Source organism: Aristolochia californica, unplaced genomic scaffold (assembly GCF_029961685.1).
Source record: "Aristolochia californica isolate CCGP_79_NKW_82.1479 unplaced genomic scaffold, dmAriCali1.0.hap1 SCAF_4, whole genome shotgun sequence".
Classification (NCBI taxonomy): Eukaryota; Viridiplantae; Streptophyta; class Magnoliopsida; order Piperales; family Aristolochiaceae; genus Aristolochia; species Aristolochia californica.
The window spans coordinates 45,811,818-45,828,267 of NW_027182103.1; the positions used below are offsets into that span (position 1 = coordinate 45,811,818).

The following is a 16,450-nucleotide window of genomic DNA, read 5'->3' on the forward strand; positions in this document are numbered from 1 at the left end:
TATACGACTTCGAGTCGAGAGATCGGGTCCTCCGCAACGGTCATAGAACTTCTTAGGTTCTACACTTCTTCAACTCATGTGATGGAAAAAAAAAGGTACTATTAAATGCTTAAATATCTGTCATAACCAGAAATTAAAACCCATCCTTAACAAGAAAAATTCTGGTAATAAATTATTATTAAAATATGTAATTTCAGGTTCTTATCTATACTCCAACCCTTCAGTTACATTCCAGACGGTACATGAACTAAGGCTGGTTCTCCTTTGGCTCTCCCTTTGGGCGAAAAAGCAATCAAAATCTCACCTGTTGATTCACAGCTCTATAACCGGCAAACAGGGTCCTTACAGTTTTGATCCAGTACCATGATGTTCATATTCTCATTATTCGACTTAATGTATAAACCTGCCATGCAAACAGTTCTGGTGAATGAAGGAAATGTAGAAACTTCATAAGTTTGTTGATGTCCAAATTCCTCAAAAAAAAACAGCTAACCTGAGCAGTTCTACTTGGCAATGGTACCTCTATGCAGGTCCGGAGGCCATCAGCTCTGCGGTTTAGCAACACAATAATTGGAGTACACCGTGCGTTAGAATAATAGCAGATGAGGTTCAACATTTCTACTGTTTGATTTCCCCTCTTTGTATTTGACGCAAGGAAAAAATTTGCAACGAGTACCTCCTGTTAATGGTCCGTTGAATACATTGGTCACCCTTGAGACGTCCAAGTCCGCCATACTTGATCTCATCAGTATCCAGTATGACCTGTACAAAGGTTCAGTACAAGTAGCTGATTGAGCCGCTGCCTCAGATAGAGAGTTATCATCTTAATATGACTTAGTATTAGAAATATTAGTTTTTCAAGTCTGCTCTACTAAAACTTAGAACCAAAAGATGTGAACAATCAAGAGATGGTAAGATTCAGGGGGAAGCCAACAGATATAAAGACTTCTGGTATGACTAAACACTTTAGTAGGGAAATCAATAGATATGAAGATTTAGGGTAAATCACTTTAGTCCTTCGTCTCATCAATCAAGTGATAAGTTAAATTTTACAGTTGACAAAAAGCTAATGTGAAGGGAGAGAAGCAAACCTGACCATGAGATACAAGCTACATTTGACCGAGTAAAGGCAATTAAACTTATGGGATAACTTACTTGATACTCTCCCACTTCTTCAACGCCTATGCTGTACTTTTCATAGGAATTTTCCGGATGGAAGTTGAATATGAAAACTAAGGGGCCTCTAATATATGATATAACCTGCATGTTAACATATCAAATATGTCTTTTCTATTTGTAACAAACAAGGGTAAAGGAATATACATCTTTTTCAAAAAAAAAAAAACAAGTGTAAAGGTAGGGGAAAAAAAAACAATACATCCCTCATTCTGGTGCAGTGGAAAATAGAAACATAAAATGGATCCCATTTACCATATTAGAGTTATTGACATGGTGAATTTTAGGAGCACGCCGTGCAAGTATTTTTTTCTCTTCATCTAACATCATCATGTCCTGTAGAATCAAATAACCAGCTTGTGTTTGAACTGTACTTAAAGTTCATAAAAACAGTAGTCATTTTTTTTTATTCTGTAAAAGAGATATAAACAAAAGATCAAAGAATAAAGTAACAAATACCAAACCTTATCAAAGGAAAAAAGATTACTATGAAGCCCTCCATCCATTAACAAGTCCCATTGACGATTGGCTAGAGAAAAAGAGAAGTCGTTGCTGGAGGTAGGAAACTCAACCCTCTGGCAAAAGTATAGAATATAAATGTATGAAGAAGATAATGAAGCACAATTTTGGGCCAAGGGGATCAAAGGCACCAAATTCACTCAGAATAAAAATAAGCGATATGTATAATATAATGGACTAGTTTCAGACTAAGGGACCTTACATTTGGATGCCCAAATTCATTGCCCATGAAGTTGAGGTAAGCACGCCCACTTATTGTAAACGTAATCAATTTTATCATCTGAAATCACAAATACTTAAAACTATCATTTACTTAAAACTATGTCTCAAACATTGAAGCTTAAATATGGAAACATCACTTTCCAGCGAGCTGATGTTAATAAAACATACAAAAGACTCTCAAAGAAAAAAGCCAAACATTAAAAGATCTTAAAAACGAAAAATATTGTAGAAGTGAAATGTTACAGTTTACAAATTGTGCTACCTTGTACAATGAACACCCTGCAAGCATCAGATCTTTTGAACCAGGAGCATCCTCTTTTATTCCACCAAACAAAATTTGCGCGAACGATTTTCCTCCAGAAATAGACTGTCATGACATTACTGAAATGGATCATCGCAAGAAGCCCAGAGGAAAGAATGGAAAAACACTAAGATATGCTCAGATGAATATGCCGTTAGGTTGTTGTGCAAAAGAAGCATAAGCTTAAAACCATTGTGATCAAAGACAAATTGTCTGTCATCTCTTTAAGGCAGATAATTGCAGCTTTGCAAAGTAATCTGTTCAAACAATCAAAATAAAAAATAAACAACTACCTAAATGTGAATCTAGTCACAAAAAATGCTCAACACCAACCAAATATTCCTCTTTGAAGCCCAATCAGTCCATCCCCCCTATCCACTCATGTTCCTTCTCAAATACAACTCTAATCTAATAATAATAAAAAGAATAATGACATCAATCTCATGTAGAGTATGTTGGCTTTAGCTGTCTGGATGATCTCACAGATCCGTAGGCTACTTTAAGGCCATGGCCAATGCTTAAATACAAGCAACTCATAAACACAAGTAAAAATTTAATAATATCTTAGCTAAATTAAAAAAAAAACTAAGGCTACAGTATACAAGGCCAAATCTTGAATAAGAGAAGGGTGCAGAGAGTCCATTATTACCTGGTTGTGGTTCTCAGCATACGTCAGCATTTTATCTGCACTTTGTTTGTTGCTTGTTAAGGTGTTCACTATCTGCATCAGTTTAGATTCTTAAAGTTCGGGGACAAATCAAAAGAACCACTAGAAAGAAAATGGTTTTTCTGAAGATGAGTACTTAAAACATGATATAAAAATACATTCATTTCTCAATGAAATAGTAAGTAGTAGTATGAATAGCTTTTCAAGTAAAACAGATTCTCAAATCAAACAACAGGACGGAAAGGATTGAAGAATATAAAATGACAAAAACAGAAAAGAAATTATTAGTTTTAGAGTTTTAGAGGAAAAATACTGGAATTGCCCCCTATGGCTAAAAACTTTAATGCATATATCTTAAAGAATGAATTTTACTAGAAATTTCTCAACATTGACAGCATCATACTACTTATTAATAAAAGAAAGACAATGCAATAAACTTTAAGATGAAACATCAGAATTATCAATACTTAACCCCATGAAATATTGCATTAGCAGTTGTAATGAGCTCTACAGCACGACCAACATCACATCTAAAATTTCAAGAGTATAAATAGAAGAAAAGAATGTACAAACAGTGAAAGTAATCTTACTTTAGCAGATTTAGGTGAGATGCAAGTAATACACACACTTAAGAAAATAAAAATGAGTAGAAAAGACTTTTTTAACTTGCATCATTAATGCGAAAAATAAATATCCGAACCTTGTCCATGCTCCATTCATGATCAGGAACATGTTGAAGAAACCATGACCACATCTCTGATACAGAAAGATTAACATAGTAATCAAATCCTAAACCACCTTGAGCAGTTGGCTCACAAAGTCCTGGATAAAGTGTAGCCTGCAAAACAGTGCCAAGTTACTAGAATTTCAGCAGAATTCATGTTAAGAATATTTGGTACTTGCTACATTGAAGCAATTTCTTTTGGATCTCTGCCAGTAAACTTGAATCAATCAACTTCGATGGAACTAATAAACAAAGATCCTTCGCAGGATAACTTTTGAAAGATGACATAAAATCTACCCTAGACGACAGACATTTTTATTGTTTGCAAGTATAAAATTAACTTTAGCTTTCTCCTTTTTCATGTATACGACTAATAGTTCAAAAAGTAACAAAATTCAAGTATGACTACTGTTAGAATCCTTACAAAGGTATTTGGTCATTTCACTAGTCTGGTATATACCTTGGAAGATAGCCATGGACTGAGTATCATATTAGTAGCATTAGTCTCAAATTTGGTGAAATTCTGAGAGTATTCAAAAAGATATGAGGGTTTAAGTTGTAACGGGTAGTTTTGTAACTTAACCTGTTTTTAATTAAGTGATTCTTAAAGGAGAAGAATACGAGTTCAGCCCTGATTTTTGAGTGCTGCTCACGCACTCTTCTCTCTATCTCTCCCTTTCTCTCTTCTTCTTTCTCTCTTTCTTAATAAATTTCACACTTTTACATGGTATCAAAGCAAAATCCTACAGCAGAGCTCTTCAAGTGTTCCTTCTTCCTTCTTCTAATTTTTTCATCTACTCCAGGAAAAGGGAGCTCCAGAATTTTTTTCTGATTAAGGTTAAAGATCAGAACTTTTTCTTCTTTTTCCACCAAAACCCTAGGGTTGATGGCTTCTAATGCTAATTGGAGCAGTTCTACGTGAATATTATGCCCCTAGAGGGTTTTATTGTTGGGATCCTACCCATTACTACCTGCACAGGTGTCAATCCTGCATCTACTGACTGTGTCACCCATCTGGATGGGTGATGTCATCCACTCTTGGCAATTCCTTGTGGTTTTTTATGGATATTGAATCTTTTGCTTCTCAAATAGATTACTTGTCCTTGAGGTGTGTTTCCCATTGCCCTAATTGATACAATGTGGAGCCCACATAGCTTGTGCAACTTTATTTGAGGATTATTTGGCATTTTTTGAATTGATGATGATTTTTTAATATGGCTGATTCCAAAGAAGTGTTTACACCAACCAAAGAAACAGGAAATTTATATGGGAAGGACACAATTGTGGTCATTAAAGAAAAACTGAATGGCCAAAATTACTTAAGCTGGTCTAAATTAGTGCTTATTTATCTAAAAGCCAAGAGAAAGACTAAATATCTGCGAGATGACCCCCCAGTTCCAATAAATGATGATTGGAAAGCAGAGGATAGCCAAATCATGACTTGGCTACTCCATAGCATGGAATCCAAAGCTTAGAATCCAAATGATCAATTCTGAAATAGCCAAGGAGATTTGGATTTCTCTTGAAAGAATCTATGCCCAAGAGAGTAACTTGACGTGTATCTATGACAATGAATTACAATTCTGTTATATGCCAAGTCCTTTAGTCTAGAGAGGGGTGAAAAGAATATTATTGTCTATTACAATGAATTACAAAGTGTGTTACAGAAGATTAACATACACAATCCCTTTACTATTGATGAGAAAGAGAGATTTATGTAGCCAAATTTTTTGTTGCTTCGGGCTTTAATTATGATGTTGTTCGAGCTCAGTTGTTGGCTTCAAATGATGTGCCTTCCCTTCCTAATGTCTTCGATAGAGTCATGCGGGCCCTGAATATATTGTAGTCTCTCCCAATAGAAAAGAGGTAAAATCTGTTAACGTTGTTGCCCTTAATATTCTGAATATGTGAATCCATCAAAAGCTCCCCATGGACGTGGAAGGGGCAGCAGGGAAGAGTTTGTGATAGTGCAAGCCGAGGTAGAGGTCAAGGTGAAAACAGAGGGGACAGAAGGTGTATACGTAGCACACCAACCAATTTTTAGATAGATGCTGGAAATTTTTTGGTAAACCAACATGGGCAAATTCCAGTGTTTTTGAGAACAGTGAGACCTCTACTAGTGAGGGTACTATTATATGTGGTTTTCCAGATGAAATGTACCAATTATTCCACCGGTTGGCTCAGTTGACTTCCTCCTTTTCAGAGAGTCTGCTTTACATGTGAGTCTAATGTCCACATGGTTATTGATTCTGGTGCAACATCTCACATGTCACGTATGTCATCATTATTTTCTGTGTAAACAAGTCACTCTTGCAGACTGTTCCACATCTTCTGTTAGTGGAGTAGGATCCATCAAGCCTACTTCTTTCTTGACTTTAAATTCAGTTCTAATAGTCCCTAAGCTTCCTGCTCTTTTTTGTTAGATAGATTACAAAGTCTTTAAGTTGTTCAGTGACTTTCTATCTCACTCACTGTGTTTTTCAGGACCTGCTGAAAAAGAGGACGATTGATTTAGGGTGTGAGAGAAATGGGCTATATCATTTGGAGGAACCATGACAGAATACAACCTCTGCACTCCGTGTAGGTGGTACATTCTCCTAGTCGCACCTTCGCCTAGGTCATCCTTCCCCCGCAAAGCTTTCTCAGTTGTTTCTTGTCAATAGATCAGAGTTTCACTGCGAATCCTATCAGCTTGAGAAGCACCAAATGAGCATCCTTTCCTACTAGTCAAACTTCTAGAAGTAATTTTTTTAAATAATTCATTCAAATAAGTAAGGACCCTGTCCTATTACTAGTATTTTTAGTCACAAATATTTTGTGTCGAGCATTGATAACTTTAGTAGATCTACTTGGGTGTATCTCTTACCAGAGAAATCTGAAGTTTTCAATGTACTCATGATCTTTTTCAATAAAATAAAAAACACATTATGGTGCCTCTCTTCTATTTTGGGTACAAATAATGGACTTAAATTCATGAATCATATGTTTACTTCAATTTGTCAACTTGTTGATATTATTCATCAATCTTCTTGTGTATATACTCCCCAACAAAACGGAATTGCTAAAAGGAAAAATCACTTGACGTGGCCCATAAGATGTTTCATATGCATCTTCCCAAGTCATATTGGGGTGATGTTATATTTACTGCCAGTTTTCTCATTAACAAGATGCCCTCCTTGGTGCTTGGAGGGAAAATTTTCCTTCAAGTCTTAAAGCATGGGCAGAATTATTTTTTGTCTCCTCGTGTTTTTGGATGTGTTTGTTTCGTTCATGTATTGGGGCCTACAATTGATAAGTTCTCTCCTCAAGCCGTTAAGTGTACGGGTGGCATCGAACCAAGCCGGTTCGTGAATAGCTCGAGCTCGGCTCGGACCCAGCTCGGTTCGGCTCGATTCGAGAACATTTTTAATCGAGTTCGAGCAGTGGTTCGTGCTCGTTTAAGTAACCGAGTCAAACTCGAGCGAGTCGCGGTTCCGTTCACGAGCTCGCGAGCCGGCTCGGTTGCTAAATAAATCCCCTTTCCTTTCGCCTTTCAGGACTCGACATCGACAGGAGCAGAAGGAGAGAGATCGTTCACATGGGGAATTGCATCTCTTGCAACTTCAAATCTTCGTCTGCCATTTTGGAGAAATACATAAACCCGATCGGAAACATTCGAACACTAGAGCTCCTTGCTAAAGCCGTTGAGCCAGTGCTCAAATGGCCCGGATACGTCCTCTCTCCGATCTAGGAGTTTTCGATTCTCTGCCTTTCCTAGGGTTTCAATTTTGCCCGAATACAAACACAGAAAACATTTAGAAGTTGATTGCACTTTATTCATGATGCAGAGACAAGTGATGCAATGGTTACTCCTTATATTTAACCCGCAGATCAAATTAGTGATTTATTCACCAAAGCCTTGGAAAAGAAAGAATTTGGCATATTTTGTAATTAGGGGTAGGCATCAGGTCGTAGGGAACCTGATCCGACCAACACAAAAACCATGGGTTTGGGTTTCAGGCTTTACCCTGTGGGTCAAGAAAGAGGCAGAGAAAAAAACCGTTGGATTTCGAGCTAGGAACAAGTTTCCCCAAACCCAACCTGCAGGGACGAGACGAGGATATAAAATGGGGTGGGGATGGGTCGGGGATGGGTTGGGTTCATGGCAATGGGACAGAGGGTCTGGTTTAATTTGGGTTTATAGGGACGGGGCGGAGCAGTGTTGCAGGGACGGTGATCGGGTCACAATCGGGTTTGACGTTTCCGACTTTTTTCGAATTCAGGTTTTGAGGTCGGTTTCGGGTTTCGGGAAACCCGACCCCTGCCCACCCCTATTTGTAACAAGTTGAGGCTTCTTGACATATACACTCCAGCTTGAGGGGGAGCGTTAGAATTCTTATCAGGGTATTTTGGTCATTTCACTAGTCTGGTATACACCTTGGAAGATAGCCATAGGCTGAATCATATCAATAGCATTAGTTTCAAATTTTGTGAAATTCTGAGCAGTACTCAAAGAGATATGAGGGTTTAAGTTGTAACAGGTAGTTTTGTAACTTAACCTGTTTTCACCTAAGTAACTCTTAATAAAAGAGAATGGCTCAAGTTCTGCCCTCATTTTTGAGTGCTGCTCACAAACTCTTCTCTATCTCATCGGCTCGCTCTTTCTTTACAAATTTCACACTTTTACAACTACAATACCTTCCTATCAAATTATGTTAAACTCAGGTACCATTGAAAGGAAATAAGACTTGAAACATTGAGTCTAGATATTGGAAATAGGTGCACTAATTCCATTATCTATCAAGGAGGTCAAACAAACAGTCTCTTCAGTTTACAATCTCTACAAATGAAAATAGCTAACTTAAAACAGTAAAACCATAAAAAACTCCTTGAGGCATCTGAGAATTAAAGATGACTTACATCCTCAGCAATTGTTACTATATTTGGATGAAGCTCATGCAGCATCTCATTGGCCAGAATGAGGTATATCACAGCATCCTTGTCGACATACTGATTACAGTACCTTGAATTCAGTACGAGAAAAAGAGAGGGAGGAAAATTAGCTAACAGTAGATAACATCCAAACAGTGATTTAAACATGCCCAAGCAATTACAAAACTCACGAATCAGTGTAAACTTGTGAAAGTATACCAAGGAAAACAAACTCAAGCATATACTAAAGTACTGAAATTAATTCTTTTTTGTTTCTTTTTGGGGAGATGCACTTGAAAAATCAAGTTAAATCTGATAGTACCAAGTAGCAAACCCTCGTTCAATAAGGAATAGAAAACCTCTGCAACTCATCTAGAGATGTCTGTAGAAAATGCTTGTGGGTTAAGGCAGTGTTTTAAACATGTTTAGGGCTAGATCAAAAGGGAGAGACTTTCCCGAAGGTAGTTTGCCAAGCTCGTAATTTTGTCAGAGGAGTCAGACAATTTACCCCTTGAACAAGAAGAGAGCACTATAAGTAAAATTTCCCACCATTGTTTTGATTGAAAAATGCTACCCTTCTAAAGATAGTGAAAATCAAGCTTGCAGCCCCATTATTGTCTAAGAAATTATTTTAAGCATTACTCTCATTTTTTTTCAAGTCAAACGAGTAGCATCCAAAAGTATTTTCCGAGAAGTGAGACCATCTCCATAATGAATAACATAAAGAACCAAAAGAAACATGAAAGGAAAATTGTACTAGAGGCTTTAGCAGGAGTACATATGATGCTCAGATCTCTAATCTGTCCATTGCCTCTTATCCATCTCAGTTGGTACATTCATCAGAAAATCACCTATTGTAATCTAGTTGTTTAAAACATGTGAATGTCCTGCTGTGGATGAACCATCACATCAACATCAAAGTTTTGTCCAACTATGTCCAGGATGACTATATCAATCCTTTCCCACCATTTGAGACCACAATTTACTAGCACTGATTTTCAGGTCAGCCTTCTTCAATCATCAACACTTCCATCTTCAAAGTTCTACGATTCCATCCATCCATCCATCAACAAGAACCAAAACCCATGTCATGATTTACAGTAATTTCATTTAAAAGGGAAATTACCATCTCCACCATGCATGCAAATAACATAAACTCGGCTTTTGTCAAAGTCAAAGTCTACAGTTGTACATGTCACCATCACCACAAAATCATTAAAAAGTATTTCTAAGGCTGTAAATCTTTTGTTCACAGCTAAGAAAAAATATGAACCAATAAATAGTTGCTTTTTAGACCACTTACTCCTCTAAATCACCAGTAAAAGAAGCAAAACCATTGTGAGTATATGTCATGGATGGAAGTGAATGGAACTGGAAACCATCAATTTGATACTCCTCAACCCACCTATTCCAAAAGTTAAGTTTTACGTTAAAGGATGGTAAGTGAATAAGCCCAAAGAAAAGATCAGGTCAAATTGACATTGACTTTTGTAATATATTGAAATTTTTAAGAGGAAAATAAGTCTGTGTTTCATGAAGTACCACTTCAGGTTGGACAGAAGATAATGTAAGACATCAATGTCCCCATACTTGAAAATTCTCGTCCCCCAAAATTTGTGGTAGCCCCGTTTACCTTTCAAGGAGGCAGGGTTAGATTTGACAAACACAAATTAAAGAGATAACTATGAGAAAATAGAATACCTAAAATCAGCAAGTATATCAAGAAAACTAATAAAGCTGTAAGTTTCAGAAAGACAACAAAATGAAGCAGCTTGAGCAGGGAGCAACCATATTAAACATGTTTTCACAACAGGCTGCCAGGCTAAGTCTTTTTACCTAGAAATACAAGCTGAAGTGGCAAGGAATATAGTTAACGCAAAAGAATGCTGTTTAGATGTGTACTAAAACATAGAGCTTCAAATTGCCTAAACATTGTTGGAAAGGCAAATTAAGAATAATTTATCAGTTTTTTACCTTTATCATAGTTTGTACAGGGAAATCTCCTTAATACTTTTTGTTGATCATCATTTAACAATACCTTTTTTTTTAATAATGATACTCCACTAAGAAATTATTTTGTTAAATTTTATTTTAGCCATCGTTAAATTTGAACCTCATTCCACCCCAAAATAACTAGCCACTTAGGAGGTTTATTGATTAACCTTATAAAGCAACAATGTTTTAACATTTATCTATGTAAACTATTCTCACTAACTCTCATCTTCAATGCCAAGCTTACATATATGAATAACAGGCCTGGACAGGGTACAAGCTCAATCAGGCACAAACTAGGCCCAATTCCAAGTAGATGTCCTGCTTTGATGCCATATTAAGATTGAACCTAGTTCCATCCCAAAATGATTAATCACTTAGAAGGCCTATAGCTCAACCTTATAAACTAACAACTTTTTTAAACATTTATCTATGCGGAACTATTCTCACCAACAACAGTAAGTTGTGTTAGTTCATGGCAATCCACTTGACTGCCTAAATAACTTGTGGTTGTCAATTAGATGATAACAACCGAATTATAAAACTTAAAAACTGTCTAATTTTTTTCTTGGCAGCACACCCTAGGATCTATCTTCCTCATCCCATTTGAAAGACAAAATTATTGGTAAAGGCTTCCAAAAAGATCATATTGTTTAAATGTTAAATGCATATTAAATTTATCAGCAGGGTAATAAGGTGGAGTTTAGCAAAAGTAAAAGAAAAGATAAAATATAGTTTCACCAAGTATCTATAATCAAAGTGCTCGTGAGAACTTAGTTGTCCAAAGCTTGACAACTATTCATCTAATAAAAAGATTAAGACAGAAAGCAGCCAGAAATTGACGCTTATGTAAAAAACCAACCTCAAATTACCTAATATGACAATTCCAAAAGAATATTATGAATCCCATTTCAAAGCAAAAAAATACCAGTGTGAAAATAACAGTCGTTGGTTCCATCAAACAATGACAAACCAACCATCTCCTCTGCTGCTGCATAAGAATGGACAATATCCAAGAAAACCAGCATTCCAAGATCTGTAAAACACAAATAATCACAAAGTTAAGCATCAGTAGGTAAAAAAAGTCCACCAGTCTATAGTTGTACATGAGCTCCATTTTTCGGACTAGTCGTCATAAAAAGAGAATTGTTGTGTGTGGGAGAGCTATCCCACACTAATGGGTCTGATGGGAAGAGGTTTTCTAACTTCCATTAATCATTTTGGGAACCACCCAATATTAACATGGCATTAAAGTCAACCTAAGCTCATATTTCTGGGCACTGCAATGGTTCTCTGCACGTGTTCCAAATCTCAAGCTAGTTATTTAAAAGTGATAGTTGTTGTGTACGGAAGGAGAATCTCATATTAGCTTGGGTAGAAAAATCCTATTCTTATAGTTTTCTGGAGTAACAGGTTCAACTTTAACACTAAGGATCAACCGGTGATAAAAAATTAAAAAACAGAATGGAAGGTTCCATATTTTATATTATATAACGAAAATGAAAATCAATGTGAAGTGATAATCATAAGATCCCACAAATGAAAAAGGAAAGTTGCACAATGTGGAAAGAATATCCTCCCAGTGCTCCTCCCAACTACTTCTATACTAAATTAATCATCCTAAGGCTACTTCATGTGGTGAAATGACTAAAAGTGATTATACAATAGTAGTGAGTGAAAGGATTGCTGGATTTACATTCTGAAGCATACCATGTGCTTCATCAACCAAATGCTTGAAGTCATCTGGAGTACCAAACCTACTGCTAACAGCAAATAAATTGGTCACCTGCATTACAGTTAAATCAAAGTGAAAAGACAAGGTTAATCTCCTTGTCAATATCAGTGCCAGAAATAAATTCATTGTACTGAGAACTAATCTTAAACACATGATGGTGTCTTTTTGCGGTCCTTGGAGAGAGGGTGAAGGGAGAAGCAGGGCTAGTATGGGTTTAAGCTGAACAAACGTCGGTTGGCAATCGATGGAAAACTTTCATTGCCCAATCGTACAAAGGCGTGAAATAAATTCATTGTACTGAGAACTAATCTTAAATACATGATGGTTTCTTTTTGCTATTCCTTCATAAGGTGAATATATGTCAAAGAAGACTTATTTTAACTCACTTTATAACCAACTGAAGAGTAATCTTTATGTTCAACAACCCCAACGATCTGAATTACATTGTATCCAGCTTTCTTGATGTGTGGAAGAACCTATTTAGCAAAAAAGAAACAACAAACACAAGTTAGACTGAATGGTGGGATAATGGCAAAGAGAGAAAGGGAACTTAAAGATACACATAAAAAGGGCAAGAGGTGTTACCTTAGCTGTAAAATCACTAAAAGAGGAAATCTTGGCATCTGATCCACTGATTCCTATGTGGCATTCATATATGCGAAGTGACTTTGGCACTTCTGGACGTTTATTTTTCCATTTATAAACAACCTCTGGAGGTGGTTCCCAGTGAACAGCAAAAGATTGCTCCCCATCTGCGTCTGAAAGCATGCATAGTTGAAAATGTTTTCATTGGAGAGTTGAAATGAAAAAGACCAATAATTCTGCCATGACTAGATATAATTTGAACTTTTACCAGGAAGCACATAGGTAGCCCATGCTGGAATTCGTTCCAAAGCTCCATTTGGGGTATTAAAATAGACCCTGTATCTACTCCCGTGGGGAATTGCAGGTTTGTACTTCTTTAACCAAGCTTTTCTTCCTTTCCGCATTTCTAACCAATAAGATAGGGGAGGCTTCTTAGCTCGAAATTTCTCCCGCCACACTGGATCATCCACGATATTAAAGATATCATATTCTTTTCCATTATCAATCACATCACATGGAGGTAGATTACTAGGTGGATCATCCTTATGACTTTCTTTCCAAGCTTTATATCGGGTTTCAGCATCAGGGATTTCACCCAGTTCTTCCTCGGTCTGGGGACCGTTAGGCCCAAACATTTCTTCGTACACCTTGGACGCGATTTCAAAACGTGACTTAACAAAGCGATCCTCCCCAGGTTCCCAATATTCATCATTCATTTTCTTAAATAATTCTTCAGCAGTAACTCCACTGTCGCCTTTGTCATAATCATCCACGTAGTTGTACTCTTGAAAGTAATACTTATCTGGCTCTTCCCCATCACGGAGCTTGTCTTCGAGGATGACAAACCAATAACCATAATCGTCCCGGCCGTGGAGCCCCTCTTTGGCACTATTCTCCGTTGGAGACCATCCGTTAAAGTCGCCAATGACAGAGCAGTACCTAGCACCTTTCGTTGAAAATATAGAACGACTATGAGGAGGGAACTCAAAACGCAGTAGTCCAAGTACCGTTAACTCATCCAGCAAAGTTTCACCTACCTGGAGCCCACTCCATGAAATCTACACGATGTTGCCAGTGACGATGCATACCCAGTAACTCGTACCTGAGATAGAATTAGACCTATACATCCCACAACAATCCGAACGAAACACAGTTATCGAAAAGCAAGCTAATCCAATTTGCTTACCCGGAAGACACTTCCATCAAACTCGCAAATCTACCTGACATCTTTTCTTTGAGGTCCTTAACGGCTTTGTGCCTAAAACACCGAATCAAGCATCAACAAACCAGCTAAATGTTGTCAGCGGCATTAATATTTGTAGAAATTTTACGCTACCTCTCTCGCAGAAACTGCGCGAATGCCTTATCGTAAATACCAAGCTCCGCGAGAAAACCAACGGGGTCTACAGTGTCTCTCCTGTTTTCCGTTTGGGTTTTCTTCACTAACCGGTCGAATTTTTTGGGCTTTGGTTTCCCAGAAGCTGAGCAGCTCCATTTGCTAGTATAAATCGATGTTCTACGTAAGCCGGAAGAGGGGAGAGGGAGGAAACGATCGTCCGGTGACAAGACCAAAGGTCGTGCAAGGATAAATGTCGCCATTGCAGTGTCAAAAAGCTTCCGCTTCTTGAAGAGCGAACGCGGGAATGAGTTTTGCCACTTCTTCGGATTGTCGTACTAACGGAATAAATCACCTTATCGGTAACAGGCTGACATAATTGCTTTCACTTATATGAAGCAGTCACACAGAATGCGGAGAGCAACCAAGTGTCCGAAATCCGAATAACGAGCGCGAGGTGAGATGGTGTCTCTCTGACACACTCATAAGCCCAAAACAAATCAGCAACCGTGCAAAAGTCTTAATCTTATACTCGTAGGAGTACTTTTTTCAGTTCAAATTAAATGAAATATTTTGTTGTTAAAGTCTCTTTGTGGGCATATTTTGATTGGCCATTGTGACCTTGAATTGTTTTTAGCTATATCTCAGCCCTACAATCAGGTATTGTGTGGCTCATAGACATAGAGGAGCATAAATGTATTTGTGAATGCTAAATAGAACTTTAAAATGTTTTTAATTTTATTTGCAACTTGATATGCAATTCAAGCTCTAAATAAATTGTTAAAAGACACCCATATGTGTAGGGGTGGCATGACTAGTAAATAAGGAAAACTTTCATAGAGATGGCATAAAATTGTAATTACGTAATCTAGTATATGTACTCTTATGTCATTTTTCTTTTAAAATATGTAGCCCTAAGGGCATTATAGTAATTGTAAACACCTTCATGCAACTATAAATATAACCTTAAGTCCCGGGGTAGAGCATTCAAGCCTTTTTCGCTTGGTTCAAATTCACCTATACACTTTTGTCTCTTTTCCTCTTCCTTCTCTGCTTTGGTTTATGCTCTGCTCTCTCCCAAGAGTTACTCTATTATTTCATTCATTTGAGATATCTTGTGTTTATTTGAGATGAAAAAGGATAATAAGATGGATAAAAAGAAGAGTAATAAGAAGAATAAAAATAAAAATGAAAAAGGGAGTTTTTTGTTTTTTCCTTTAGCATTTTTTTCCCAAATCATATTCTCATTGGATTTTTCACTCTTTTATTGTATGTTTCATATAGAAAATTATATATTATTGAAAATATATTTAAGTATAGTTTCAAACTCAAAAAAAAATAATTGAAATCATACTTTTTTATATAGATAAATCAATATTTGAAGCAACAAAGGTCAAGCAGCTAAAAAGTTTCATGAAGTAGCAAAAAACCTCAAATTTTTTAACAGTTTGTACTAACATTACTGAAAATTTACATTGAGAATTACATATCAAAATAAAGCTACGTGGGTCTACTTTCTATCCCAATAAATTGTTTATCAATCTGATATTTTCGGACAAAGATATCAACATCGGAATAATCAAATGTCATATTGATATCTTGTTGGTTGCAAAAATTCAAATTTAAATCAATTTTTTTGTTTCACTTGTTAAGTTGCTAATGTTGGTTAATTTTCCTATTTATTTTTAAAATCAGTCAAAATTTTACCAACTTGAGTATATTTACTTCATTAAAAGTTTGATTTCTTTGATCTCACATCACATTAATTTTTTCAAGAGACGTCTTGCCTCATATGAGTTTAGTTTTTTTTTATAAAGTCTGAAATTTTTTATTTAGAAAGTCTTCTTTACTCATTCTAAATTCCAAATATTAGTGTCCTAAATCTCCCTTATTCTATAGATTATCTCTTGGATATTTCATTTGTAAATTGGTCAAGTTGTGTTAAAAAATAATTGATTTATATAGGAATTCTATTTTCATTATTATGTTCCATCTCAAAACTTTCTTATTGGGTTTCTTTTAAGTTTCCTTAATCATCAATTTCATAGATGAATTATTTTTTTATCCCCCTCTTTAGTAAAACATGGTCACTTTTTATCCATCTATTGGTCTAAAAGCGCCTCCTTCTCACTTTAAAGTATGAAGAGTTACATTGTGTGTCTCCTTCATCTTGAAGTATGAGAATTGTTATCTTTTTATTCGTACCCTTAATTCCTCAAAGTACTTTTTTCGATTTATTTTTGTTAAAATCACTTAAGAGCAATGCCTACATAACCACTAGT

General features: G+C 36.4%; 1 protein-coding gene across 1 annotated transcript; it reads right to left on the reverse strand.

Moving 5' to 3' along the window:
* Positions 1-104: 104 nt before the first annotated feature.
* On the reverse strand, positions 105-14,498 carry LOC137962247 (1,4-alpha-glucan-branching enzyme 3, chloroplastic/amyloplastic). Its single transcript, XM_068809008.1, has 21 exons — positions 14,169-14,498; positions 14,019-14,090; positions 13,870-13,934; positions 13,101-13,778; positions 12,833-13,005; positions 12,634-12,723; positions 12,223-12,298; positions 11,441-11,548; positions 10,063-10,153; positions 9,824-9,925; positions 8,509-8,611; positions 3,586-3,723; positions 2,868-2,939; positions 2,180-2,284; positions 1,898-1,975; positions 1,641-1,751; positions 1,432-1,512; positions 1,156-1,260; positions 677-762; positions 494-548; positions 105-403 (listed from the first exon to the last, which is right to left on the reverse strand). Exons 1-21 carry the CDS (start codon positions 14,429-14,431, stop codon positions 371-373), a joined length of 2,685 nt encoding a protein of 894 aa, XP_068665109.1. The 5' UTR covers positions 14,432-14,498; the 3' UTR covers positions 105-370.
* Between the last annotated feature and the right edge of the window lie 1,952 nt (positions 14,499-16,450).